General features: G+C 45.4%; 2 protein-coding genes across 4 annotated transcripts in view; both read left to right on the top strand.

Moving 5' to 3' along the window:
• Positions 1 to 12,684, top strand: part of LOC121554002 (myosin-9-like) — a 31,463-nt gene extending 18,779 nt beyond the window's left edge. The window contains 17 exon segments of the mRNA XM_045223352.1: positions 143 to 355; positions 552 to 696; positions 1,005 to 1,211; positions 2,121 to 2,225; positions 2,330 to 2,482; positions 2,838 to 3,086; positions 3,432 to 3,644; positions 3,974 to 4,186; positions 4,332 to 4,493; positions 8,466 to 8,594; positions 8,713 to 8,801; positions 8,966 to 9,089; positions 9,369 to 9,425; positions 9,427 to 9,578; positions 9,779 to 9,887; positions 10,644 to 10,816; positions 11,315 to 12,684. Coding sequence (XP_045079287.1) covers positions 143 to 355; positions 552 to 696; positions 1,005 to 1,211; positions 2,121 to 2,225; positions 2,330 to 2,482; positions 2,838 to 3,086; positions 3,432 to 3,644; positions 3,974 to 4,186; positions 4,332 to 4,493; positions 8,466 to 8,594; positions 8,713 to 8,801; positions 8,966 to 9,089; positions 9,369 to 9,425; positions 9,427 to 9,578; positions 9,779 to 9,887; positions 10,644 to 10,816; positions 11,315 to 11,426 — 2,605 coding nt within the window. The 3' untranslated portion in view covers positions 11,427 to 12,684.
• Positions 12,685 to 13,034: 350 nt separating this feature from the next.
• slc25a38b (solute carrier family 25 member 38b) lies at positions 13,035 to 26,343 on the top strand. Of its 3 annotated transcripts, none has more exons than XM_041867312.2 (10): positions 13,035 to 13,129; positions 13,451 to 13,529; positions 13,726 to 13,836; positions 15,277 to 15,366; positions 17,632 to 17,756; positions 20,144 to 20,228; positions 20,871 to 21,053; positions 23,729 to 23,897; positions 24,175 to 24,338; positions 24,586 to 26,343. In XM_041867312.2, the coding sequence occupies exons 3-10, from the start codon at positions 13,822 to 13,824 to the stop codon at positions 24,706 to 24,708; spliced, it is 954 nt and encodes a 317-aa protein (XP_041723246.2). In that variant the 5' UTR covers positions 13,035 to 13,129; positions 13,451 to 13,529; positions 13,726 to 13,821; the 3' UTR covers positions 24,709 to 26,343. The 3 variants fall into 3 exon arrangements, with proteins under 3 accessions (XP_041723246.2, XP_041723244.2, XP_041723247.2); XM_041867310.2 differs by having other exon boundaries at positions 13,042 to 13,208; XM_041867313.2 differs by lacking the exon at positions 15,277 to 15,366 and having other exon boundaries at positions 13,044 to 13,529.
• Positions 26,344 to 26,888: the final 545 nt, after the last annotated feature.

Genomic DNA, 26,888 nt, shown 5'->3' on the forward strand with positions numbered 1-26,888 from the left:
TGATTTGCTGTTGTTGATTTAGGATCTCATTAAGCCCATACAGTAAAAACAAAGTTAAGTCTACAAAATAGTATTGTATGACTTTCATTTCAATGCCTTCCACTCTAACCCCCATCCTCCTTCGCTTCCCACCACCCTCCAGGATAGAGGAGGAGGCCGGGGCCAAGAACACGGCCCAGAAGAAGATCCGGGAGCTGGAGGCACAGCTTTCTGAGCTGCAGGAGGACCTGGAGCTGGAGAGGGCTGCGAGGGCCAAGGCTGAGAAACACCGCAGGGACCTGGGAGAGGAACTAGAGGCTCTGAAGACTGAGCTGGAGGACACACTGGACTCTACTGCAGCACAGCAGGAGCTCAGGTACTGGGAGCATGCGCGCGCACACACACACACACACACACACACAGCTGTAGGTGAAGGAGAGCGAGACAGTGGTTTGCCATGCGTAAATGTCAAGTTGTAGTAATAAACACTTAACCGTTGAGAAGACATATGGTGCCATTTCTAAATTCCCCTCTTCCTCCACCACCTTCAATCGCTCCATCCTGTTGTTCAGAAACAAGCGTGAGACGGAGGTGACCCAGCTAAAGAAGATTCTGGAGGACGAGGCCAAGGTGCACGAGCAGCAGGTGGCCGACTTGAGGCACAAACACAACCAGGCCTTCGACGAGCTCAACGAACAGCTGGAGCAGGCCAAGAGGGTGAGAGCTCACTTCCACTGCATTATACTGTTCATATGTAGACAATGGTTCTCTAACATGACCGTGGGAATCTTTTCTCTTCCTGTTTCAATATTGCTTGTCGGTTGACCGGTCAGACAGTAACATTTCTGAGGTTTTACTGTAATAGTTTGTATTTCATATTGAAGTCTTCATATGCACGAAAGTTATATAACCAACCGTACATTATGAACATTAACGCTTTCTCTGAAGTAAAACAAGCTATACATGATAGTATTTTGGTAGAGAACCGCCTATGTAACCTCCTGCCCATGTGTCCGCTCCTTCAGAACAAGGTGTCAGTGGAGAAAGCCAAGCAGGCTATGGAAAGCGAACATAATGAGCTGGCCATCGAGCTGAAGAACCTGAACCAGGGGAAGGTTGAGTCAGAGCACCGCAGGAAGAAGGCTGAGACCCAGGTCCAGGAACTGCAGATCAAACACACAGAGAGCGAGAGGCAAAGGAAGGAGCTGGCTGACAAGGTGGCCAAGATGCAGGTAGGTGTGGACTGGATTTTGGATACTGTGGCTTGGCCGTAGGTGATGGAGAAAGGGAATAATATGAGGCAAGAGGGTGGCGGAATGGGGATCCAGAACACTTTGGGGCATTTCAAAGTGTTATTATGATGGGTTGGTTGGTGGATGGATAGATTAACATTATGTATATTCGGGATGGATCCTCAAAGTTCTACAGCTGCACCATCGAGAGCATCCTGACTGGTTGCATCACCGCCTGGTATGGCAACTGCTCGGCCTCCGACCGCAAGGCACTACAGAGGGTAGTGCATACGGCCCAGTAAATCACTGGGGCCAAGCTTCCTGCCATCCAGGACCTCTATACCAGGCGGTGTCAGAGGAAGGCCCTAAAAATTGTCAGACTCCAGCCACCCTAGTCATAGACTGTTCTCTCTGCTACCGCATGGCAAGCAGTACCAGAGCGCCAAGTCTAGGTCCAAAAGGCTTCTTAACAGCTTCTACCCCCAAGCCATAAGACTCCTGAACAGCTAATCAAATGGCTACCCGGACTATTTGGATTGTCCCCCCCACCCCCTCTTACGCTGCTGCTACTCTGTTTATTATCTATGCATAGTCACTAACTCTACCCACATGTACATATTACCTCGACTAACCGGTGTCCCTGCACATTGACTCTGTACCGGTACCCCCTGTATATAACCTCCCTACTGTTATTTTATTTTACTGCTGCTCTTTAATTATTTGTTATTTTTTACTTAAGAAAAAAATGAACTGCATTGTTGGTGAAGGGCTTGTAAGTAAGCGTTTCACTGTAAGGTCTACACCTGTTGTATTCAGCGCATGTGGCAAATGACGATTTGATAATGGATGTGGTTCTGGAGGACGTGGTTAAATGGTTGCGCTAATTCCTCTTTTCTGTCTCTTGTCTAGTCTGAGCTGGACAACGTCAACAGCGTGTTGAGTGTGGTTGAGGGCAAGTCCATCAAGGCAACTAAAGACTATTCCACTGTGGAGTCCCAACTGCAGGATGTACAGGTACGGTCACACAGACACACTCACCAACACACACGTTGTGCTGTTTAGAACTGGCCTTAAGCACACACACTGTAACCATTGTTTCCCTTTTTTCCTCTTTATAGGCGCTGTTCCAGGAGGAAACTCGTCAGAAGCTCTCTTTCTCCACTCGTCTGCGTCAGATGGAGGATGAACAGAACAACCTGAGGGAGGCTCTGGAGGAAGAGGAGCAGGGCAAGAAGAACATGGAGAAGCAGCTCTTCACCCTCCAAGCTCAGGTTAGTAACAGCTCTACACCCTCCAAGCTCAGGTTGCTAGCACATTCCTCTATCTCCTGTGGCTCCGTAATACTATCCAGTTTTGGTTCCCCTATCGTGCATTTACTACACCACCTACATCTTTCTATATTTTCTCAATCAAATCCCTTGGTTGAACTATGCCACCTTGTACGCTAGGACATACAGACCATGAAGTCTCTGAAGCATTTCATGTATTTTCCCTGTTGACACGACTTGATGCTTTAGCTTGACCAATCAGCTCAACGTTTCATGTGCATCTCTTCCTCTCCTCTACCTCTTTACTTTCTACCAAACTTCTAATACTCTTCTCTCATCCCCCCCCCCCCATCCTCAGCTGACAGAGATGAAGAAGAAGGTGGAGCTGGAGGCCCAGTCCCTGGAGGGGGCAGAGGAGAACAAGAAACGTATGCAGCGGGAGCTGGAGGGCGTGGGCCAACAGCTGGAGGAGAAGGCGTCGGCCTACGACAAGCTGGACAAGACCAAGACCCGTCTGCAGCAGGAGCTGGATGACATGATGGTGGATCAGGACAATCTCAGGCAGATGGTGTCCAACCTGGAGAAGAAGCAGAAGAAGTTTGACCAGGTGAATGGGTTGATGGGATGATGATGGCATAGAGGTTCTATAGCAGAGGTGGGCAGTGAGCACCTCCGGTCCTGGAGGGCCAAAGACTGCAACCACTGCAGCCCTCGAGGATTAGAGGTGCCCTGAGAACCCTGTTTTTTAGAGGCTTATTTGCTAGATTTAATCACTGGCCCATGACAAAGCGGTTCATAATATGAACCTGTAATGATTGATTTATGCATCATATAATGACGTCTAGGTCAATCATTTGAGGTTCAAATTTGCTTCAAGCACTACATCAAAACAAAATTAGATTTGACTCGTGAACTGTCTACTAAAATACCTCCTTTTCTGTCCCTATAACAGATGCTGACTGAGGAGAAGACTATCTCCAGCCGGAATGCTGAGGAGAGGGACCGGGCTGAGGCTGAGGCCAGGGAGAAGGAAACGCGGGCCCTGACTCTGACCCGTGAGCTGGAGGCCATGAAGGACCTGAAGAATGAACTGGACCGGGCCAACAAGGTCCTCAAGGCCGAGATGGAGGACCTGGTCTCATCGAAGGACGACGTCGGTAAAAGTGTAAGTCCGATCATGTTCTTGTAGAAAGATAGTGGAACTATTGATAGTGGGTGATTCTCAAGTTCTCGATTCCTTGCGTCCTGTATTCTAGACTATTAAAAATGCATTTCAAGTCCGATGTTCTCCTCCAATGTGTTTTGAAAAGGTGGAGAGTCGGGAGTACGTGAGGAAAGACTTTTGAAATTCACCATTCATAAGGATAGTTTGGAACATTTCCAAACACTAGCAAATCTGAATGCACCATCCCTCCCAAACTCCCTCATTGAACATTGTTGAATGACAACGTTTTATTTTATTCTAAAGTTAATCCTTTTTGTCTCTTGGTGCAGGTCCACGAGCTGGAGAAAGCGAAGCGTGCCATGGATCAGCAGCTGGAGGAGATGCGTGTGCAGCTGGAGGAGCTGGAGGATGAGCTGCAGACCACTGAGGACGCCAAGCTGCGTCTGGAGGTCAACATGCAGGCCATGAAGGCCCAGTTCGACAGGGACCTGCAGGCCAGAGACGAGCAGGGTGAAGAGAGGAGGAAGCAGCTGGTCAAACAGGTACTGGGTTGTGTTCGTTACATACCAAATGGAAGAAAACAGTCTGAAACCGGAAGAGACTACTTGAACATCCAATAAGAAATGCTCATGTTTTTTAAACTGTAACCTACTAAACACAACCTTGGATCTATGTGATGTTCCCCAGGTGCGGGAGATGGAGACTGAGCTGGAGGATGAACGGAGGCAGAAAGCCCTGGCCATGGCTGCTAAGAAGAAGCTGGAGGTGGACCTGGGAGAACTGGAAGCAGCCATCAGCATGGCCAACAAGGGCCGTGATGAAGCCTTCAAACAGCTTAAGAAACTGCAGGTAATGCACAAAGGGACCTACACACACACAAGGGCACAGTTTTCGGGGTATTTTTTAAGGCACTCTGCTTTTACTGGTATTTCCAGGATAGTCCACTAGTGTTGCTGCATGTAGGAAATCCTAGGAAATGTTCTGTAATTGACACAAGCTGTCTCCAATCAATAAAAAAAAACGAAGGTGTTTGCTTGCCAGTTGCTGGACCCGGGTTCGAGTCTCGGTCTGGGCTACCTCCTTAATTCGCTTTCAATATACTTCCATGTTTGGTTTCATTGACTCTCCCATTTAACTGACCCTAATTGACCTATTTTTAGCTACAACTTCCGAATCCGTTGGAGAGGATCAGCGTGTGCAAATTGAGGTATAGAATCAATTATCTACAAAAAGTATTCCCTGCCAAATAATGGGTTTTGTGCATCGCTTTAGTTATGCTATGGGGGTGAAGGTCAGTGTTAGGACATAGACAAACACTCTACAATGATACACTTCCACACTCCATCACCAGGTGGCAGCAGCAAGCGAGTCGAGATGCTGAGCCAAGCCTTTATTTGTACACCAGTGCTGCCAGTGAAGGTGATCGTCAGTCAGTGTCCCAGCTGGCGTAGCTTGAGGCTGCTGGTTTTGTTTGGTGGCCATGAGGCCTTTCTTTTGTCTTTAGTTTGGGAATGCCTTTTTGTATTTTTGGTACATATTTGTTTTGTCACCATTGAACAAATAATAACCTGCTTTGACTGGCCAACCGATGTCATGAAGGCGCTGGACTTAAGGTAAGGTGGCTGGTTCCTGGGGTGCGTTCAGTTCTATTGAACGTTTGCTATGTTGTAACTGTTTGTACTGAACGACACGTTTCCCCAAAATGTTCTTCAAGCTATGTTTGCTCTGTGTGGTGGGGTGTGGCTTGAAGCAATGAGTGACTTATTTAAAGGGATACTGCGAGATCTTGTTCTACATACCCAGAGTCCGATGAACTTGTGGATACCATTTGTATGTCTCTGCGTGCTGTATGAATGAAGTTGGCAGTAGTTTTGTGAGCGAATTCTAACTAGCATTAGCGCAATGATGAAGTCTAAGGGTACAGTATCAATGTAGATGTTTGTGTCGATTAGTATCATCCGTTCACCTACTCTGTGTCTCACAAAGACACGGCGGTTGGAACCAAAAATCTCAAATTTGGACTAATCAGACCAAAGGTCAGATTTCCACCGGTCTAATGTCCATTGCTCGTGTTTCTTGGCCCAAACAAGTCTTCTTCTTATTGGTGTCCTTTTAGTAGTGGTTTCTTTGCAGCAATTCGACCATGAAGGCCTGATTCACGCAGTCTCCTCTGAACAGTTGATGTCTGTTACTTGAACTCTGTGAAGCATTTATTTGGGCTGCAATTTCTGAGGCTGGTAACTCGAACTTATCCTCTGCAGCAGAGGTAACTCTGGGTCTTACTTTCATGAGAGCAGTTTCATCATAGCGCTTGATGGTTTTTTGCAACTGCACTTGAAGAAAGTGCTTATCTGGATTGACTGTCCTTCATGTCTTAAAGTAATGATGGACTGGTGTTTCTCTTTGCTTATTTGAGCTGTTCTTGCCATAATATGGACTTGGTCTTTTACCAAATAGGATTATCTTCTGTATACCAACCCCTACCTTGTCACAACACAACTGATTGGCTCAAATGCATTAACTTTTAACAAGGCACACCTGTTAATTGAAATGCATTCCAGGTGACTACCTCATGAAGCTGGTTGAGAGAATGCCAAGAGTGTGCAAAGCTGTCAAGGCGAAGGGTGGCTACTTTGAAGAATCTAAAATATATTTAGTTTAACACTTTTTTTGGTTACTACTTGATTCCATATGTGTTATTTCATAGTTTTGATGTCTTCACTATTATTCTACAATGTAGAAAATAGTAAAAATAAAGAACCCTGGAATGAGGAGGTGTTCAAACCTTTGACTGGTACTATCATTTTTTTAAAATTCTCATGGGCCGAAAACAGTTCTGGCTATGGATTTGGTAGCTTTTGTTGGCGCTGTTTGCAAGATTTCCCAGTTGGGAGTCTGGAGGATGTGTGTTAGTGCTAGGCTAGTGGCTAACTGTTGCTATGGTTGGTAGCATTTGGTGCATGGCATGCTGTTTTTGCCTGGTTGGAGTGGTTATCTCTGGGGCTTGGAGCACGCGCATGCATTGGTTGGTTAGCGGTGAGCTAGTGGCTAACTGACTTGTCAGTTGATTTATTGTCTTTGGCGTACTGATTTTGACTGGGGGCATTTGAGCCAGCAGTGTATTGTGTAGAGGATGGTGGGGTTTTCCTCAAGCTAACGAGGGGTCCAATTTTTTCAGGTGGCATAAATGCTGGAGGTTGAAATAGCGGAGGAGTTGAACAAGGTAGAGGTTGTAGGGCCGCTATGGGAGAAGTGGGATGAAGTCATGCCGCCGGTTTTGATGGACACCAGTCATGAGGAAGAATAGTTGTTAATGGCTAGGCTCGAACAGGAGATGGCACCGGTGAAACAGCAGGTGAATAAAGGACAGCATAGAGGGGGAGTTTGTCAGACGGTCTTCTCACTTAACCAGTTTCATCCAGTGAGCAGAATGATGAGCTAGTTTCCAAGTGATCAGGTTTGTGTAACACCAGTGGAAAGTCAGGGGTGCGTTCAGTTCAATTGAACGTTTGCTATGTTGTGGAACGGTCTGTGCAGATGTTTCTCAGTGAGCATGGGTGGGTCAGTATTGTCCCCAGCACCTATTCACTGTGGTGTCACTCTGGGGTCAATTCTGGGCACCATCAAAGATTAAGCGTAAATCTAATTTTATTCAACGTTCTGACTTGTAGAGCTTTGTCTTTTTTGGGGGGGTGACTTCGGTCAGACTGAAAAATCCATGGCGTAACCATGGTAAGTCTCTCTCTCTCTCAAGGAGAGTTTTGAGGTATGTCCAGTTTGTAAAGTTACTCATGTTCAGAAGAGTCCTGATAAAAAAAAATATAATAATTAAACGATAGGGAGGAGGAGGATTTGTGGGGGGGCCCTTGGAGGAAACATTATTTGCAGAACTAGATGGTGGTTCCCAGGAAATTGTTCTCCCTTGTGAGGAAGGTGATTCTTGTCTATCTGAGACCTTCTGGGCAGAGATATGATGTAGTGTGCCCTCTGCAGGATGAGAGAGATTCATGTGTCAATTTAGGGGACACGTTCCTTGTCAAAGTAGGGGAGGTTGTGGTTCCTCAGCAGGCTGACTGTGAGGGAGGAGATTCTTCCCAGTCATGTTTTGCGGGGTGACACGGCTGTGTCTTGTGAGCGGAATCAGGAGCTTGAAAAAGTGAGTTTGGGAAAGCCAGATCCACCGGTTTTGTCACTTCCTGTTGTTGAGGAGCGGTTGACAGTTCCTGTAGCATATAGGCCTAGTGAGTCTCCTGTTAAGGTGGAGGAAAATGAGGATATGGCTAGTGGTTTCCCTCCAGTGAGTGCTCAGGGCTGGAGCAAAGAGTCATAGGGGAACGGTTGGTGTTCCTAGTGAGTTTGCTGAAGTTGTGGTTAATGTTCACTTGTCCCTGGTGGTGGTTGCTCTAATCGGCGCTTGCATATCAGATGGAGCTTGGCGCTTTTGACCATGGGCGTAGTGAATGGAGTAGTTCTCAGTTTAGAACCAGAGGGGTTACAGCTGATCCCTTGATTTGTTCAAGTCAGACTTTTGGCAGGAAGAAATTACCTGAGTGCAGAGCAGTGAATTTGATGGTTTTGGTTTTAACTGGCTTCTGGTTTTGAGAATGTCTATCTCTCACACAAACTAACCTTGTCTATGCACCCAAAGTGAGCTGAAGGCATGCTCAACAGCTGCAAGAAGGTTTACACCGACAAAAACGTAGTTCACAGCTCTCACGACAAATTAGGCAGTGTGCAGTCTTTTTCGGTAGAACGATACCAAGCCCTACAGTCTGGTGTGGTACTTGACTCGGTCCTTTGTGGTTCTCTCCTCCCATACAGGCCCTGATGAAAGATCAGATGAGGGAGCTGGAGGAGCTGCGTTTGTCCAGGGACGAGGCCCTCAACATGGCCAAGGAGAAAGAAAATAAAATCAAGACCATGGAGGCCGACACCATCCATCTCCAGGAGGTATGTCTGTCTGCAGGTCTCTCTCTGTTTCCCTTTGTCTCTATCGCTCGCTCGCTGTCTCCACCCCCACTGTCCATGTTCTAATGCTCCTCATGAGACTCCTCTCCATCTTCCATAGGAGTTGGCGTCTGCTGAGCGAGTCAAGAAACAGGCCCAGGCAGAGAGGGACGAACTGCAGGACGAACTCAACAGCCACAACGCCAAGAAGTACGACTCAGACACCTCATAGAAACACTATGTTTAGCACTCCATTGGTTTACATTAATTTGCATGGATTTGCCATTTCTGTGATGGTGTTCTTCCTCCCAACCAAAAATGTATCTCTCCCTTCCTCTCTCGCTTCTCGCCCTTGCTCTCGCCCTTCCCATCAGTTCCCTGACGGTGGATGAGAAGAGGAGGCTGGAGTCTCGTATCGCTAAGCTAGAGGAGGAACTGGAGGAGGAGCAGTTGAACATGGAGATGGTCAACGACCGCTTGAGGAGAACCACACTGCAGGTAATGAACTGACTGCAAAGCTGAGGAGCTACACCGAGAAATTGTATTTCAACTTTATTTATCTGCGTTAATCACAAGGAGATGAAGAGGTATTCTGGTTGAAGAAAGTTTGCGTGTTCTGTTTATGTAGTGTTTCAACCTGAATCGTTAGACCTTAGAGCTCTATTTGTATTAGAAGTACTCAATTGAGACAAATACACCATGTCAAACGTTATGGGCCGGCTACTACATTGTCCAATTCATAGTCTTGTGTCCATACCTCCACTCTCTCCTCCCTAGACTGACCAACTGACCACTGAGCTGTCGGCGGAGCGCAGTACCTCCCAGCGCCTGGAAGGGGACCCGGGCCCAGCTGGACCGGCAGAATAAGGAGCTGACGCTCAAGCAGCAGGAGCTGGAGGAGACGGTCAAGTCCAAGTACAAGGCCTCTATGGCTGCCCTGGAGGCCAAGATACTGCAGCTGGAGGATCAACTGGACTTGGAGTCCAAGTAAGTAAAAACCATTGTCTGCCTCCATTGGTCTTTCCTCAATTCCTCACGTCCACTCTCCTTGCTTCCTTCTCAAAACGTATTGTAGGAGAGGATACAAGGTCCCTCCCCTCTGACCTCCTATGAATTTTGAGAAGCAGGTGAGGAGAAATGGCCCCTGTTCAGGAGTCATGTCTTGACTCTGTTTTTTCTGTTCTAAGGGAGCGTCAGCAGTCGTCCAGGCTGGTCAGGCGCGCAGAGAAGAAGCTGAAGGAGGTGCTGCTGCAGGTGGAGGACGAGAGACGCAACACGGAGCAGTACAAAGTAGAGGTGGGTCCTCTCCGCATAGAACTAGATAGGTTACCTACCCCTATATCAGTGACCTGCAACTACATCTGTAGCACCATGGTGTATATCAGTGGAGGCTGCTGAGGGGAGGACGGCTCATAATAATTGCTGGAACGGCTCGAATGGAATGGCATCAAACACATGGAAGCCATATGTTTGTATTTGATACCATTCCACCTATTCTACTCCAGCCATTACCACTAGCCTGTCCTCCCCAATTAAGGTTCCACCAACCTCATGTGGTGTGTGTATGTGTGTATAGTCCCAGGTGCAATGTAACCAGACAAGCGAAACGAAGGATGCAGATACAATAATTTCCATTCATTGTAAAGATATGGGGTGTTCATTACTCAGATTTGTTTACTGTAGGAACCAATCGAAAGCAAACCGAGCAAACGGAAGGAAATGGAGAGGAACCTACCTGAATTTGTCCAATAGAAACCTAGTTTTCCTTGCAAAACATTTTCTGTTTGGAGTAAACTGTTTCCGTTGCTAAATGTTTTGCAACAGACTAAACATTTTGCAATGGAATCCAACGAATGAATATACCCCAGATAATCTGTGCAGACCTGTCCTGAATCTGCGCGGTCTGTAAAACAACCAGAGACCGCTTAGTATAACCTAATCTGTATAGCTGCAGCCACTGAACCACCTTGCACAGTTACTGTATAGCCTCATAGATGAAGACTACATAGATTTGCAGCCAATGATCGAAAATCCTCTGCCCGTACTCCACAGGCGGAGAAGGCGAACAGCCGCACACGTCAGCTAAAGCGTCAGCTGGAGGAGGCCGAGGAGGAAGTGACACGGGCCAACGCCAACCGCAGGAAGCTGCAGAGGGAGCTTGACGACGCCACTGAGTCGCAAGACGCCGTGACCCGAGAGGTCAGCACCCTGAAGAGCAAGCTCAGGTATGGTCATCAATCATCCCTCACCCACCCTCCTTTTACCCTTTGTTCATTAGGGTGAAATGTTGCTCAAGGTTTAGATAGATCCCCCATGGGTGCATGTTTTGGTTTTTGCCCTAGCACTACAGTTGATTCAAATAATCAAAGCTTGATGATGAGTTGGTTATTTGAATCAGCTCTGTAGTGCTAGGGCAAAAACCAAAATGTGCTCCCAGGACTGAGTTTGGGAATCCCTGGTGTAGAGTATGTATGTTAAGTAGAATAGGGGATTGTCTGATCTATTTGTTACATTTCTATCAGCAACATTCTGAACTCATTGAATATAACCCAGCCCTTTTGATAGTTAGACTGATTTACAGAAATACAATACGTTAATGGATCTTTTGACTTTGAACAAGCATAAATGGATCTAAAAATGTATTACTTTCAGTAATTGCACAGCATAATACATGTTACCAAATATCTCTGAAGTCATTGATTGGGTTGATTTACTCTCTGCAGGCGTGGGGACTTGCCTTTAAACATGCGCCGTGTCATCAATCGCACAGACATGGGGGACAGTGATGAGGAGATGGAGATGACCAGCGAAACACCTAAGCCCATACCGGAGTGAGATTAACGTGACAGGAGAGCGCAGTCAACTTTTACAGGGACCATACTGGAAATGCAAAATCTATCATAGAATGAAATAGTGCATTCTATAGCTGACTGCTCCATCAGCCATGCTTGCTATCGTACAAAGAATTGTATACAAAGATTTATGCTATTCTCTTCAGTGTCCATTTTTGACAATTTGCTTTGTTCAGGTAGGCCTAGTAGGAGCCCTGAGATTATTCTCCTAGATTTAATAATTTACTAATTCTAAATCTGTACAATGCATTTTGTGCATGTGTTCAAAACAAATATCTGTGGCCAAATGATATATTTTGTCATGAATGTGAATTCATCTTAGAGGCTAGCTTAACAAATATGTGACTTTTTCTGGATCAATTTTTCTACTGCCATTTTCAATATTATAAAAAATATATTATTCAAACAAATGGCCTAGCAGCTTAAATTGCTATTGGGGTGTATTCTAGCCACACTATCAGCCGCTACCTCTCTTTCCCTTGGAACTTGTATGATACTGTTTGTGCCATCTTTTTCAGTGCACAATATGGTTTTGTTTTCTTTATGAATGCAGTAATTCAATATGGTTTATTAGGGTTGTACTATGTACTTCTGGTGTATCTTTTTCACTGGTATTATTTCCCGCACGCCCAGTAGTACTTCACTGTTAATCCACATATTGTTCAACTTGCATCACATTAGGACATGAGGCTTACACAAAGTTATTACATCTACAGTTAGAGGCTGCACTTTATACTTAACGTTCACACTGGAATAAAGTTGGTGCATACACTGAGAATAACTACAGCCTTAACACTTGCAAATCCTATTATGCTAAAATATGTGGGGGGTCTTTTCCGATAGTTATTGGTGTCTTGCAATTATTCTGGAAGCTTTGCGTTGATCCATGTGCTCTGATAAATAGGAAGAATGGTGGGTTAGATGGCAGTGTTCTTTGCATTTCTTTGCACATGGGTGGGAGTGAGAATATTACATGGTGTGAATTCTACTTAATATCTCAGAATATATACTCTTATTTTTAATCTAGCGCTGTCACTATTTTCATTTGCTGTTATTGCACTTTCACATTTCAATTAGAGCTTATAGAGATTTTGCAAGATATAGTGGGGTATGTCTGCTTTTGATCAATTTTCACTCAAGGTTTAATGTATTGTGACAGGGGGTATATTAAATGTTTAATTTCAGAGTATTTTGTGTTTTATCAAATGCCATGTTTCAATAAAAATGTTATTTTAAATGGATATGACTGCAATATTTGTAACCCTGAAATTAATATTGTGATGCAGTGAATATATTGTCACACATTCAACGGAAAAAACGAACGAGTGATGCCACAAATTAGCTACAGTATTTATCCACACTCAGTCCTCAAGTACACCACCAGAGGTCTGAGCTCAGTGGAAGCTAAGGGGGGACATAAATGTGACGCATGACTAAGTTGATAAAGGCTAATGACATATTATATTCAAAGAGTAGAACTAGAAATATTGCCTACGCCCCCTCCCACTTTGCAGTGGAAAGCGAGCTGAAACCGGTTCACAACTGGTTGGCACCGACTGGTACGGGGTAGAGAGGAGGGGCTTGGGGCGACGTGGGGAGAACTGCGCATCTCGCACTACGTACGCACTGCAGGTTTGACATTTCCGGACGCCGACGGCAACATTGTCATTGACGGCAAGAAACAAGGTGGATGGCGAAAAACTGCATAGTGGTCTACGTGTAAATCTAGTGAATTATCTTAGTAGATGGCTACACTTTGGTTGCTGTGAGTAGTCAAGTTTTAGTACAAAGCCAGCCAACTACTTTTGCTAGCATTAGCCAAGTCAGTACAGCTAGCTATCTTGCTTCATTTTCGGAGAGTTTGCTAGCTACCTAACGAGTAAACGGAGTACTGATTTTAGCTAAACACAATTATTACTCAATTGCCGCGCTTGCTAGATAGGTAGTTAACGTTTTGTTCAGCTAACAGTTCGCTAGTTGGTGTAGTGACTGACTTGTTTCTTGTAGCCTGTCACCGGCAAAATGACTGTCTTTGAACTGAATCAAGTCATCGGTCCCTAACTAACTTCAAAGCCTTCAAAGCCAGGTAAGGTATGTTATGTGCCGTGTGCATGACATTTGACCACCTTTTCAATAGCTAGAGGTAGCTAGTTTTTGTATTCAGTTGGAACTGATGTAGCCGTATTATAGCTTAATGGCTGTAGCGAGTCTCTAAAAAAACATTGCATCATTATGTTGACATGCGAATGTAACTGGTATAGCTATTCACCCTCTCACTGTAGTTGGGGCTGTAAACAAACCGCGACAAGACGGCAAAAGAAGGGAAGGAGGCGCTCGCATCGCTCCTTCAGGATTCATCCACTGCATCAGCATCAAAGATGGAGTTGGCACTGGTAAATTAGTAGATACAAATGTATACATGAACACTACGTAGTCCACAGGCATTGTCTTTGTTTATATACAAGCGACCTAACCTGACTGACAGCTAGTAGTAGTAGTGGATCGAATGGGAGTGCATGACAGTAGGGGGCAATTCCATGTTAACAGAGTGACAATCAGTCTCAGATTTTTCAGATTGCTAAAAATCTTAACAATTCGCCTAATTTAGTGTTTTTTTTTAAACCATCTAAACCGCTGTGAAATATATTTCCATAACCAAAATATAGTTGTTATATCTGTTTGAAGCTGGTGTACAAAAGTAAAGACGCAAAAACAAAACTTAAGAACAGGAAGCATAGAAATAACGCACATAGAGCAGATCTACTTCTTCTTAGACTTGCTTTCAAGGAGAATGACAGATCTATAACTCAATATCTGTGAATTTGGTCTTCACCCAAAAGGTAACATACTGCAGCTTTAAAATGTATGTCAAATAAAAACCATACAACTCTGCACAATGACTACTTTTAACAATTTCCACTTTGCAGATGCAAAGTTTGGTAACAGAATGATAGCACAAACCGTCATTCTGTTACCAAATGTTGCATCTGCACAGTTCAAGTAAAATAGTTTTTGTAAAATGCTCCACCTTACATTTTCTGCAAAGATTTGGTTTGAATACCTGGGGTCATGGGCAGGATTTGACTATATTCTCCAGAAGTAAGGAGTTGAAATCTACAAAAGTACATTGAGGTGAGGCCAACCCCCTTTTATGTTCTACAGGCAGCCCCTCATTGGTCATTGTTGTCTGTTGCCATGGCATTCTTTAGAAAAGGGACATCTTTTTTTGTAATGATGACAATAATGGGTTGTGAGCCTAAGCCTGTGACTTGGGGGTAAAATAGGCTGCAATAGACTGAGAAAGTTGTATTTTCGGTGCAAACATTGTAATATTCTACTACAATAATTTGACATTGGTGATGTCATCCTGGCCTGGGGAAGACAGTGTAGTGCACACAGGCAGAAAGTCACACATTCATTTGCATAAACAGACTCCCACCACCATCCAATTCTCAGTGACCCATATTTAGTGTCTCTCACACACACACACACACACACACAGACAGACTCACACACACACACACACACACAGTCTAAATCACACACACAGCGACACACAGCCACTGCATGACTCATACATCGCATTTCATAGAGATGAAATTTGACAGAGAGCGATTTAGATTGGAGGAGAGAGCAGCGCAATGCTGTTGTGTGTGTGTATGTACGAATCAACGAGCAGAGAGAGAGAGAAACCAATAGAAGCCTGTGGATGAAGCTGTGGCTGGGGAGGGGGGGTGAGAAGAGAGGTAGCAGCAGAAAACGATTGTGTGTTTGATCAAGAGAGAGGGAAGCGAGAGATGGAGATGGCTTATTTTGTAATATGCTGTTCGTAGCAGCAGCACAGAGAGAGAGAGGTGATAGAGGGAGACATGCAACAGAAACAGGATTCTCAAGGAGGCAAACCCTCCAGCATCTTGGGAAAGGTAGGGAGGATAGCCAGTGGCCTGTGTGTGTGTGTACTGTCAAGTGCCAGTGTGGATGCTTTTTCTGTGCTATGCTGTTGTGCATTTGTGTCTACGTGCTTTTAAAAAGAATTGTTCATCACCATGATTACAGTATTTGAGATCAGGCATCATCCGCCTCTCCGCATCTATATGTCTTTGTGTCTGTGTGTGTGTCTGTCATCTGTCTTTGTGGCCATGTGTGTTTCAGATTGACTGTTTAATAGTCACATGTACAGGATTGCAGGTGTGATTGCAGGGTACAGTGAAATAAAACAATGAAAATGGTCATAAAAAACTATAGAAATAGCACTATATACACGATACAACTGTAGCAGTGATGAATAAATACATGTCCATTGAGGCAGAGGGGGTGGGGGATGACCATTGGGGGAGAAGCAGGCAGACTAAATGACCATTGGGGGAGCAGCAGGCAGACTAAATGACCATTGGGGGAGCAGCAGGCAGACTAAATGACCATTGGGGGAGCAGCAGGCAGACTAAATGACCATTGGGGGAGAAGCAGGCAGACTAAATGACCATTGGGGGAGCAGCAGGCAGACTAAATGACCATTGGGGGAGCAGCTGGCAGACTAAATGACCATTGAGGGGATGTGGGGACCAAGTGAAATAAAATAATACATATTAACAACTGCAACAGTGATGAATATCATTGGGGTGGGGGCAGAGCAAAAGTCAGTTGAGGAGGTGGGGGGAAAATGTCCATAGGGGCAGTAGCAGGGGGGAGGGGTTAGTAGGTAGCTAACTTGTGGTGGCTATTCAGCAGCCTGATGGAATGGGGGTAGAAACTATTGGCCAGTCTGTTAGTTTTAGCCATGCTGCTCCTGTACTGCCCGCATCTGAGTGATGGAAGCGGGGGAGAACAGGGCATGGCTCGGGTGGCTGAGGTCCCTGATGATCTTCTTGGCCTTCCTGTGACACCTGGTGTTGTATGTGTCCTGGAGGGCAGACAGTGTGCACCCAATGGTGCGTTTGGCTGCATGTGTCACCCTCTGAAGTGCCGCGGACCGCGGTGGAGCTGCAGTACCAGGCTGTGATGCAGCCCGACAGTATGCTTTCGATGGTGCTCCTGTAGAAAACTGTGAGGGCCCTCTGGGACAGGCTGAATTTCTATAGCATCCTGAAGTTGAAGAGTCGCTGTTGTGCCTTCTTCACCACGGTGTCCGTGTGGTTTGACCATTACAGCTTTTCTAAAATGTGTACACCAAGGAATTTGAAGTTATTGACCGTCTCCACGGCGACCCCGTTGATGAGGATGGGGGCGTGTCCAGCCTGGTTCATCCTGAAGTCCACAATCAGCTCCTTTGTTTTGCTGACGTTGAGGGAGAGGTTGTTTACCAGGCACCACGCCGTCAGAGTGCCTACCTCCTCCCTGTAGGCCGTCTCGTTGTTGTTGGTAATCAGGCATACTACTGTCGTGTTCTCAGCGAACTTGATGATGGAGTAGGAACTGTGTGAGGCCACGCAGTCGTGGGTATACAGGGAATACAGGAGGGGACGCACCCTTGTGGGGCCGCCGTGTTGAGAATCAGTGTCGAGGAGGTAATGTTGCCTACCTTCACCACCTGGAGGCGGCCCTTCAGGAAGTCCAGGACCCAGTTGTATAGGGAGGAGTTCAGACCCAGGTCCGTGAGCATTGTAATGAGCTTATAGGGCACTATGGTATTGAAGGGCGAGCTGTAGTCGACGAACAGCATGCTCACATACGCATTCCTTTTGTCCAGAGGGGTAAGGGGAGTGTGCAGTGCAATTGTGTATGTATGTACGTGCGCCTGTGTGTGTTGGTATTTATCTGTGTGTGTCGTCCCCCGTGTTTGTCTGTCAGACGTGTGAATAATGATAACGCTGAGTCTCCGTGTGATTCGCCGTGACAGCTCCTCTGTTTGTGTGTCGACTGTCTGCACACATCTCCATCACCACTGGTTGTGTGGGCGCTCGCCTGTGTCCTGTGGCTGTCGTTGCAATTTGTTGTATCTGTGTGTACTTGTGCATACATCATGAACATCTTTCCGTACTGTGTATAGCCTTTTAAGGCATTGTTTGTGTTTTCACAAACAGAATGTGCGGTGTAAACTGTATTGCCTGCCAGCATGTGCGTGCATGTAGCACCAGTCACAAATAAAAGGACATGTTGAAGTGTGCGGTGGGTTTCAGCATTACTTATCCGTCATCCTCATTTTCTCACCCTCTTCTCTCCTTCCGTCTCTCTCTCTTCATGCCCCCCAGGCGCACCCAGCTCTCAAGGCCTTCATGTGTGGCTCACTGAGCGGCACCTGTTCCACGCTGCTCTTCCAGCCTCTGGACCTGGTCAAGACGCGCCTGCAGACCCTGCAGAACAACATGAAGCCTGGGTATGTAGTGGAGCTCGGCGATACTGATAAAAATCCATATCGCGATACATATTAAATATATTAAATAATGATCAATTATTATTTGGGGAGGTGCACAGTTACTCTCCATTAGCATCCTTTATACACCATGTCAAAGAAATTGCCAGAATATATTATCCTAAGTTATTTGGTTACCAGGTGATCCAGCATATGGTTTAAAAGATGATATAACGCTGCTACAGAAAGAGACCTGTATTTTAAACATTCATTTAGTTATGTATTTATTTCTTATAAAGACATGAAAGACTGATTTAAAATGTAATAGTATTTCAAACTAAGTTCAAATCCATTAGTCTATTGGTGTTTGGTAATGCAGCAAATGATTTGCTCCAAACACAATCAAAATGCAGGCCTATAACTTTTTGCTCAGCTTTATTACAATACATACCGATGGCGAGTTGAAGTCGATGGCTGAAACACTGCAGCCTCGTCCATCCATTTAGGTTGGTGGCTTTCGCGATGCTTGCCCCACTGTCCGTTGTGATACAAATCCTGCTTCTCCTCCGGCTGATCCCAGGCTGCTAGCGAGTCCCCCAGCCCCTGTGCCCGTATCTCCCCAGTGTGGTCCTCTGGAAAGTAGGCAGTCTTCAAGCACCTGCTGCGCAGCTTCCAGTCGGCATCGATGTAGTGCAGTGTCAATGACATGTAGGGCTTCACCGTCCTACTGGACCACATGTCAGTTGTTGTGGCGAAATAGTGCACCTGTTTCGGCTCCAATGCCATTTTGGCATGACATTTCTCGTACATTTTGTATTTCTTGTCCAGATTGTTTACCATCTTCTTGAAACCACTCTGTTCAACTGTTGAATTTGGGGCCATGTCTTTTGCGATGTGGTACGTTACGGCATCTGTCATTTGATTCCATTGGTTAGTGTGTGTTGCATGGTGAGTTGCGTGTGCAAACAATTCCGTATTGGGTTGTTGTCCCTGGGCATTGCTCTTGTTATGACTAGGGTTGTTACGGGGACCATATTACCGCCACACCGGCAGTCTCGAGTCATGACCGCAGTCAAAATCCACGTGACCATTGAGTCACGGTAACTAGGCTCCAAAACGGCGCTCTGATGCCGCTGATGGTCGTTAGTAGCCTACCAAACTTGCTAACGGCGGCCGGCTTCATTGTCCCTTTAAATCACTCTGTTCTTCTGAAATAGGCTACATTGTCTTCAGATCATAATGTTTCTATAGACCTGCCTAAAATAAATAATGGATTTATTGTAATGCTGTAAGCTATATTAAATTGATTTATTAGACTTAAAAATATATAGATGTTCAAAAGATCTGCATCAGTGGCTTGTAGGCTATGGGTGGAAGCCTGAGATGCTAAACATGTTTATGTTAATTAACGGTCAGTTACCGTTAGACAGGCAGTTATTTGCATGACAATCACCTGCTGACCAAATTTCATGACGCTTGTTGGCCTCTGCTTAATTTTTCTTCGCCATGCGTTCGTCATGCTGTATTGCATGCCTGGGTTTCAAATGGTGGAATACAATAAGTTGTTGGTGTTACCTCGAGTGGTTGTTATAGTTATGTGACAGTTCAAGCACATCACCTCACTCTGCTCAATGTCACTAGGTTGAAAACCAAAATAGGCCCCAACAACAGCATCCTTCTTTGGCAGTAATTGTTCTTGGATTTCTGGGACTGCAGTTTCTTTGTCTCTATTCATTTTCCCCCTGCTAATGAACGAGGCTACTCACAACATCACTTCAGAGAACTGCCATCAACGGGTGTGGGAAGCATGGGATGAAACACGTCTCTGATTGGCTGCTGTAGTCTTTGTTCAAATGAAAGGGCATAGATGAGTGTTGAGCTCTGGGAGTACCAGGCTTTTTTCTATTCCGTTTGCTTTCATATATGCCACGCCGCTCCGTAGTCTATTCTTTATGCACACAGGAACATTGTGTAATTGCCGATATTCTCAAAATTGCTTCGGTGAGTTAGAAATGTCGGTGTCGGTAATTCTCGGTTTATCGTCCCAGCTCTAGTCTGCAGGACTCACGTACACAGAAAGAGCCAGAGACACGCGCACGCGCATGTATACTTGCATACACACCGATACAAACACAGAGAGACACAATTCAGTGTAGAATCCCTCTTCAGTAGCTGTCAGACAGTGTGAATCCCCTCATTTGACCCATATATGCTAATTAGACACACTTCCATGCTAACAACTCCTCACTAGAATTTACCCCCAAAGACATGTGTTGGGCACATATCTACAGGTGTGCACACCTGGTAGGAATCTGTCTTTGTAGACTTTTGCTTGTTTTTAAGTATTCGCTCTCTAAGCTTAATGAATGTTGTGTGTGTGTTTAACCATGTATTTATCTCCTGTCTCTCAGAGCTCCTAAGGTGGGGATGATGACCGTGCTTATCCAGGTCATTCGCACAGAGAGCTTCCTGGGCCTGTGGAAGGGAGTGTCACCGGTGAGTGTCTACTCTAAGCAGTCTGGCTACCCTGTTCGTCTTGTGGTTGTACTTTCCCTATTTTAACACAGTCGGTCTACGAAGTCTGGCTTAGTGTATCACTTTGGTTCTTAGTGAATCTTTTTCTAAGAACCAGACATTCTTAGTAGATCACATCACTCTCCAAAAACGACAGGACTTTGTTTCCAACTGTGTTTTCTTTTGTGTGAACAATAGCGGCGGTGCATGAAGACGTGTACTTACCACAAATGCCTCGTTTGTTCAGGTCGCCGTATTGTACGTTGCTCTCCTTGACTCTTTTATTGTGTCGCCATTGGCACAGTATACATGATCCCAATTCTAGCTCCAAGACGGTGGCAATTTGAAAACCAGAAAAAGTAGATTGTGCTGATTTATTGCCATTGAACCATGTAGCGCGCCGTAGTTTTAAAAACTCAGTGGATAGTGCTAAAACAATGACGTCATATCTGAATTCTTTATGCACCTTCGCCATTGTAAAGAAGGAAATGTCAACTTTGTGCTGAAATGATGAGTTTTTTCCTTACCGTCGAAAAGGAATTCGGCTTCAATCTAAATCTTGACCTCCGCTCCTCTCTGCTCTCCCTCCCCACTCGCTCTCTTTCTTCACTCTCTCTCTCCCAGTCGTTTGTGCGCTGCATCCCGGGCGTAGGTATCTACTTCTCTACCTTCTACTCCCTGAAGCAGCACTACTTCCAGGAGGGCCGGGCCCCTAACGCTGGGGAGGCTGTGCTGCTGGGGGCCGGGGCCAGGGCCGTGGCTGGGGTCTGCATGCTGCCTGTCACCGTCATCAAGACACGCTTCGAGGTGAGAGCTTCTTCTCTGTGTTGTGAATGGGGATCAACAAAAAGAGAAGATGGAGAGGGGGAAGGAACTGGGATTAAGGGATGGTTGAGTGAGAGAGGTTGTTACAGCTATATGAGGATGGAATAAGACTGAGGGAATGGTGTGGGATGGGAGAGGAGGTGGAGGGAGAGGAGCAAGGATGGAGGGGTGGTTCAGTGAAGGAATAGAGGTGAGGGTTGCTAAAGCCTTGTATGTTTAGGATAGATTAGGAGGAAGATGGGCATGAATGGATGGAAAAAGGGGTGAAAGGATGTATGAATTAAGAGGAGGAATGGTTCAGAAGGTGTACGAGAGGAAAGGAAGAATGAAGTCAGGAAGAAAACAAAGGAGGAAGGGTTGGTGGTTCAGTAATAGCATTGAACAATCACTAGCAGACAAGGCTGGGACATTTCTGGTGTCTGTGGGCTGGAGATGGAAGGTAGAATTAGAGAGAGGATGATGGTAGTATTAGCAGCCTGCTACTGTAGAGAGAGAGGGAGGAGATAAAGGGAGAAGAGAAGAGAGAGAGGGAGGGAGAGAGAGAGAGGAGGTTATCTGGTGGGAGAGCTGATTGCCTTGGGAACTAAACGCTTCTATCTGCATTTGAATAAATGCTGTCATGTTGGTTTTATAAGGACTGAGGATCTAGCTGTGCATAGCGGATGTGTCAAGACTACAAATGTAACTGTGTCGCCTGCAAGCTTCTTCATCTGTATGACTATGATGTCTCATCTATTTATTAATGACGCTCCATTGGGTTTCAGACAGTGTGGTGGATATCTATCTGGTCTACTGTTTAAATGTTGCTATTTTTTTATTTTTTTAAGTTCTCATTTACAACTGCGACCTGGCCAAGATAAAGCAAAGCAGTGCGATTAAAAACAACAACAACACAGAGTTACATATGGAATAAACAAAACGTACAGTCAATAACACAATATAAAATCTATATACAGTGTATGCAAATGTAGTAAGTTATGGAGGTAAGACAATAAATAGGCCATAGTGCAAAATAATTAAAATGTAGTATTAACACTGGAGTGATAGGTGTGCAGAAGATGATGTGCAAATAGAGGATGGATATAGGTCTGTAACAGTTTGGATCTAGAGTGTCACCCCCTTTGAAGAGGGGGATGACTGCGGCAGATTTCCAATCTCTGGGGATCTTAGACGATATGAAAGAGAGGTTGAACAGGCTAGTAATAGGGGTTGCGACAATTTCGGCTGGTGGCCGGAGTAGGGGTAGCCAGGTGGAAAGCATGGCCAGCCGTAGCAAAATGCTTATTGACATCGATTATCGTAGATTCATCAGTGGTGATAGTGTTTCCTAGCCTCAGTGCAGTGGGTAGCTGGGAGGAGGTGCTCTTATTACTCAGTGCAGTGTCCCAAAACTTTTTGGAGTTAGTGCTACATGATGCACATTTCTGTTTGAAAAAGCTAGCCTTTGCTTTCCTAACTGATTGTGTATATTGGTTCCTGACTTCCCTGAAAAGTTGCATATCGCAGGGGCTGTTCGATGCTAATGCAGTACGCCACAGGATGTTTTTGTGCTGGTCAAGGGCAGTCAAGTCTGGGGTGAAACAGGGGCTATATCTGTTCTTAGTTCTGAATTTTTTGAGTGGGGCATGCTTATTTAAGATGGAGAGGAAAGCACTTTTAAAGAACATCCAGGCATCCTCTACTGACGGAATGAGGTCAATATCCATCCAGGATACCCGGGCCAGGTCAATTAGAAAGGCCTGCTCGCTGAAGCGTTTTAGGGAGCGTTTGACAGTGATGAGGGGTGGTCGTTTGACCGCAGACCCATTACGGACGCAGGCAATGAGGCAGTGATCGCTGAGATCATGGTTGAAGACCGCAGAGGTGTATTTAGAGGGTAAATTAGTCAGGATGATATTTTTTGTATTTATTTTTCATGATATCTATGAGGGTGCCCATGTTTACGGATTTAGGGTTGTACCTGGTAGGTTCCTTGATAATTTGTGTGAGATTGAGGGCATCTAGTTTAGATTGTAGGACGGCCGGGGTGTTAAGCATATCCCAGTTTAGGTCACCAAGCAGTACAAACTCTGAGGATAGATGGGGGGCAAGCAATTAACATATGGTGTCCAGGGCACAACTGGGGGCTGAGGGGGGTCTGTAGCAAGCGGCAACAGTGAGAGACTTATTTCTGGAAAGGTGGAATTTTTAGAAGTAGAAGCTCAAACTGTTTGGGCACAGACCTGGATAGTATGATAGAGCTCTGCAGGCTATCTCTACAGTAGATTGCAACTCCGCCCCTTTTGGCAGTTCTATCTAGATGGAAAATGTTGTAGTTCGGAATGGAAATTTCTGAATTTTTGGTGGCCTTCCTAAGCCAAGATTCAGACACTGCTAGAACATCAGGGTTGGCAGAGTGTGCTAACGCTAGTTGTGTATTGAGTTAGTATTCAGTCAGTGGAGGCTGCTGAGGGGAGGACTGCTCATAATAATTCCGGCCATTATTATGTGCCGTCCTCCCCTCAGCAGCCTCCACTGTATTCAGCGTTGGGGTCAATTCCATTTCAATTCAGTCAATTGAAATGGAACCGACCCCAACCCTAGATGTATTCCAGAGTGGGCGGTATAACTAGGTGAGCTAGTGTATAATGTGGTGTATTACTGTGCGTGTTTTGCAGAGCGGACGGTACAACTACGTGAGCGTACTGGGAGCTCTGAAGAGCGTGTGTGAGACGGAGGGACCCAGGGCTCTGTTCTCTGGGCTGACGGCCACACTGCTCCGAGACGCCCCTTTCTCTGGCATCTACGTCATGTTCTACAGCCAGGCCAAGAGGTCCCTGCCACAGGGTAAGAGAAACCCATTCGTCTGCCTTAAGGATACAGTTGTCTATGTGAGAGGAGGGGGAGAGCGAGAGACCACAAAATGTCACACCGACACACTGAATAGTCAAGTGTGTTATTTCAGCAAGATTTATTTACATTGGTGTATGTTAGTGTAAACGGCTATTAAACGCCATGTTGGGGTATTGCTTGCACTGAATTCTGAGTAATCCAGAATAATGACTTGTGTTTTCTATTAGTGCCTATGTAGGTCTCACATTCTCTGTGCGGTCTCTTCCCTCAGAGGTGAGCTCCTCCCTCTATGCCCCGTTGGGGAACTTTGGCTGTGGGGTGATGGCCGGAGTCCTGGCCTCTGTGGTCACCCAGCCAGCTGACGTGGTCAAGACTCACATCCAGGTCAGCCCCTCCCACTGGACCACCAAGGAAGCCATTCGATACATCTACACGGTGAGGCCTGAATCTTAATGAAAATATACAGTACATTATTCATTTCCTGTGTGTAATGTACCGTTCTTGGTCTTCCTGTTTTTCCCATTCTGAGGGTACTTTATTCCATGACATATAGCTATGTATTTGAAGCACTTGTTATTGAATGTACATTTTCCTCCAAAAGCAACTGAACATCTCTTCTTGCACACACTATTCTATTTACCAACTGAACAGTGATTAAACGCTCCTCTTCTATCTCCTTCAGGAGCATGGTCTGAGGGGTTTCTTCCGTGGGGCTGTGCCTCGCTCTCTGAGGAGGACTCTGATGGCAGCCATGGCCTGGACCGTCTACGAACAGCTGATGGCCCGCATGGGACTCAAGTCCTGAGGAGAGAGGGATAAACTGATAAAGGAGGAATGACGTGGGGACTTGGTTTTATACAAAGCAGCAGTTTGAAGGAGAAGAAAGAGAGGAGGATGTGAAGGAGGAGGGAGAGAGAGGAGGTGTAGAGACAGTATCACTGCAACTAGTTAGGGAAAGAAAGAGGTGGGTGTCGGTGGCATGGAAGAGTGAAAGGTGTGCACGTGTGTGTATTTTACATGCTGATGTTTATGAGAGAGTTATTGTGTATGTTTGATGTATGTCCTTACACTCTTATGTCAACCCTGACCTTAAATGACATTCCCTTACTGCTGAGAAGTGAACTGATCCCTCTCCGAGTGTGGAGACCATTGAGATCTATCTATTTCTATGGGGGAGACCATAGGGATCTCTTTAATTATATTTCTATGGGGGAGACCTTAGAGATCTATCTAATTCTATGGGGGAGACCCTCTCAGACTGGGGAGACCATAGAGAATGATCTAATTCTATTTCAATGGGGGAGACTCTCTCAGACTATGACTACTGTGGTTTAGCTCTGGATACCACTCCAGTGACAGAGACTGTCGCCGACTGTCACCTATTGTCACTGTCTGACTGTGACTAACGTCTAGGTGTCTCAAACACTCCCACTCCCAAGATGAAACAGCAGCTTTGATTTAGTTACCTCAGCAAGAGGTTATCCGCTGGCTAAAGGTATAGTGGACTGGACAAAGCAACCCTGCGCCATAACCATGCAATTTATTTACAAATGACAGGCAGACTACATTAACAGCACAGTGATTATTGTGACCTGTCGACTGACTGAAGGAAATACGATATTTATTGACTGACTGACTGATAAAATATTTATTACGAGCTTGGACAATCAAGACAATATTGCTGTGCATTGTAGCAAAAGACTAGGCTGATATTTTCAATACTGCAACTGCACAATTAGCTACTAGCAACTTGGCATTGGCATACTTTGCCATATTAAAATAGTGTACAGTAGGTGTGCTCTATACCCAATTCAACTGGGATAAAATGTATAGTGCATTCCATTCTGGTTGCACTGTAATAGATCAGATGTGCTTTACCTAACCAGTAATGATAGTCAATCCCAGAGCCATAGATGGATAATTGGCAGGTGGTCAATCCCATTGGAACACAGACAATGCAACTCTGAGCCACCTTGGGCTGTAGCATTGTGAGACAATAGTCAATATCGCTATCATGAATATGAAGCTTCAGCGCCACTGTATTACATGGGCCGGATTCAGTAGGCACAAAAAGGAAGCAAACCGGAGGGACTAGCTGATCTTGTCCAATAAGAAAGGTAAAATGTTTTTGTTTCTCGTTGCATCAGTGATGCACAGCCATGGTCCTGGATGGTCTCTGTTATTAGTTTTGTAAATAAATAGGCCTATGTATTCAGTATTGAGAGTAGTTCATTTTTAACATGGAAGCCCATATACGTGTATATTTCTTAACCCGCGGTGGCCAGTGTGCCATGTCATGGATATAATTTTTTTGTCCGTTTTAAAGAGATGTGTTATATTGAAAAGTGTTATTGTACAGATTCAAGATATACACTGAGTATACAGAAACATGAAGACCACCTGCTCTTTCCATGACATAGACTGACCAGGTGAATCTAGATGAAAGCTATGATCCCTTATTGATGTCACTTGTTAAATCCACTTCAATCAGTGTAGATGAAGGGGAGGAGACAAGTTAAAGAAGGATTTTTAAGCCGTGAGACAATTGAGACATGGATTGTGTATGTGTGCCATTCAGAGGGTGAATGGGCAAGACAAAAAAATGTAAGTGCCTTTGAACAGGGTATGGTGGTAAGTGCCAGGCGCAACGGTTTGTGTCAAGAACTGCAACACTGCTGGGTTTTTCACGCTTAACAGTTTCCCGTGTGTATCAAGAATGGTCCACCACCCAAAGCGACATCCAGCCAACTTCACAACTGTGGGAAGCATTGGAGTCAACATTGGCCAGCATCCCTGTGGAATGCTTTCAACACCTTGTAGAGTCCATGCCCCGACGAATTGAGGCTGGGGGTGGGGGTGCGCAACTCAATATTAGGAAGGTGTTCCAAATGTTTGGTATACTCAGTGTATATAGTCTATTAAGAGCCCAATGGAAGCTTCTAGGATCAGTGATGGCTGATCGAATAGTAAATGGATGCCTGTCTG

The sequence above is a fragment of the Coregonus clupeaformis genome, chromosome 1 (genome assembly GCF_020615455.1).
Source record: "Coregonus clupeaformis isolate EN_2021a chromosome 1, ASM2061545v1, whole genome shotgun sequence".
NCBI classification, from domain to species: Eukaryota; Metazoa; Chordata; class Actinopteri; order Salmoniformes; family Salmonidae; genus Coregonus; species Coregonus clupeaformis.

What these genes read in the sequence shown, in the direction of transcription:
- slc25a38b (XM_041867312.2), top strand. An exon ending in TGTGGAAGGGAGTGTCACCG is followed by an intron (nt 20,229 to 20,870) that starts GTGAGTGTCTAC and finishes TCTCTCTCCCAG; the next exon opens with TCGTTTGTGCGCTGCATCCC. An exon ending in CAAGAGGTCCCTGCCACAGG is followed by an intron (nt 23,898 to 24,174) that starts GTAAGAGAAACC and finishes CTCTTCCCTCAG; the next exon opens with AGGTGAGCTCCTCCCTCTAT.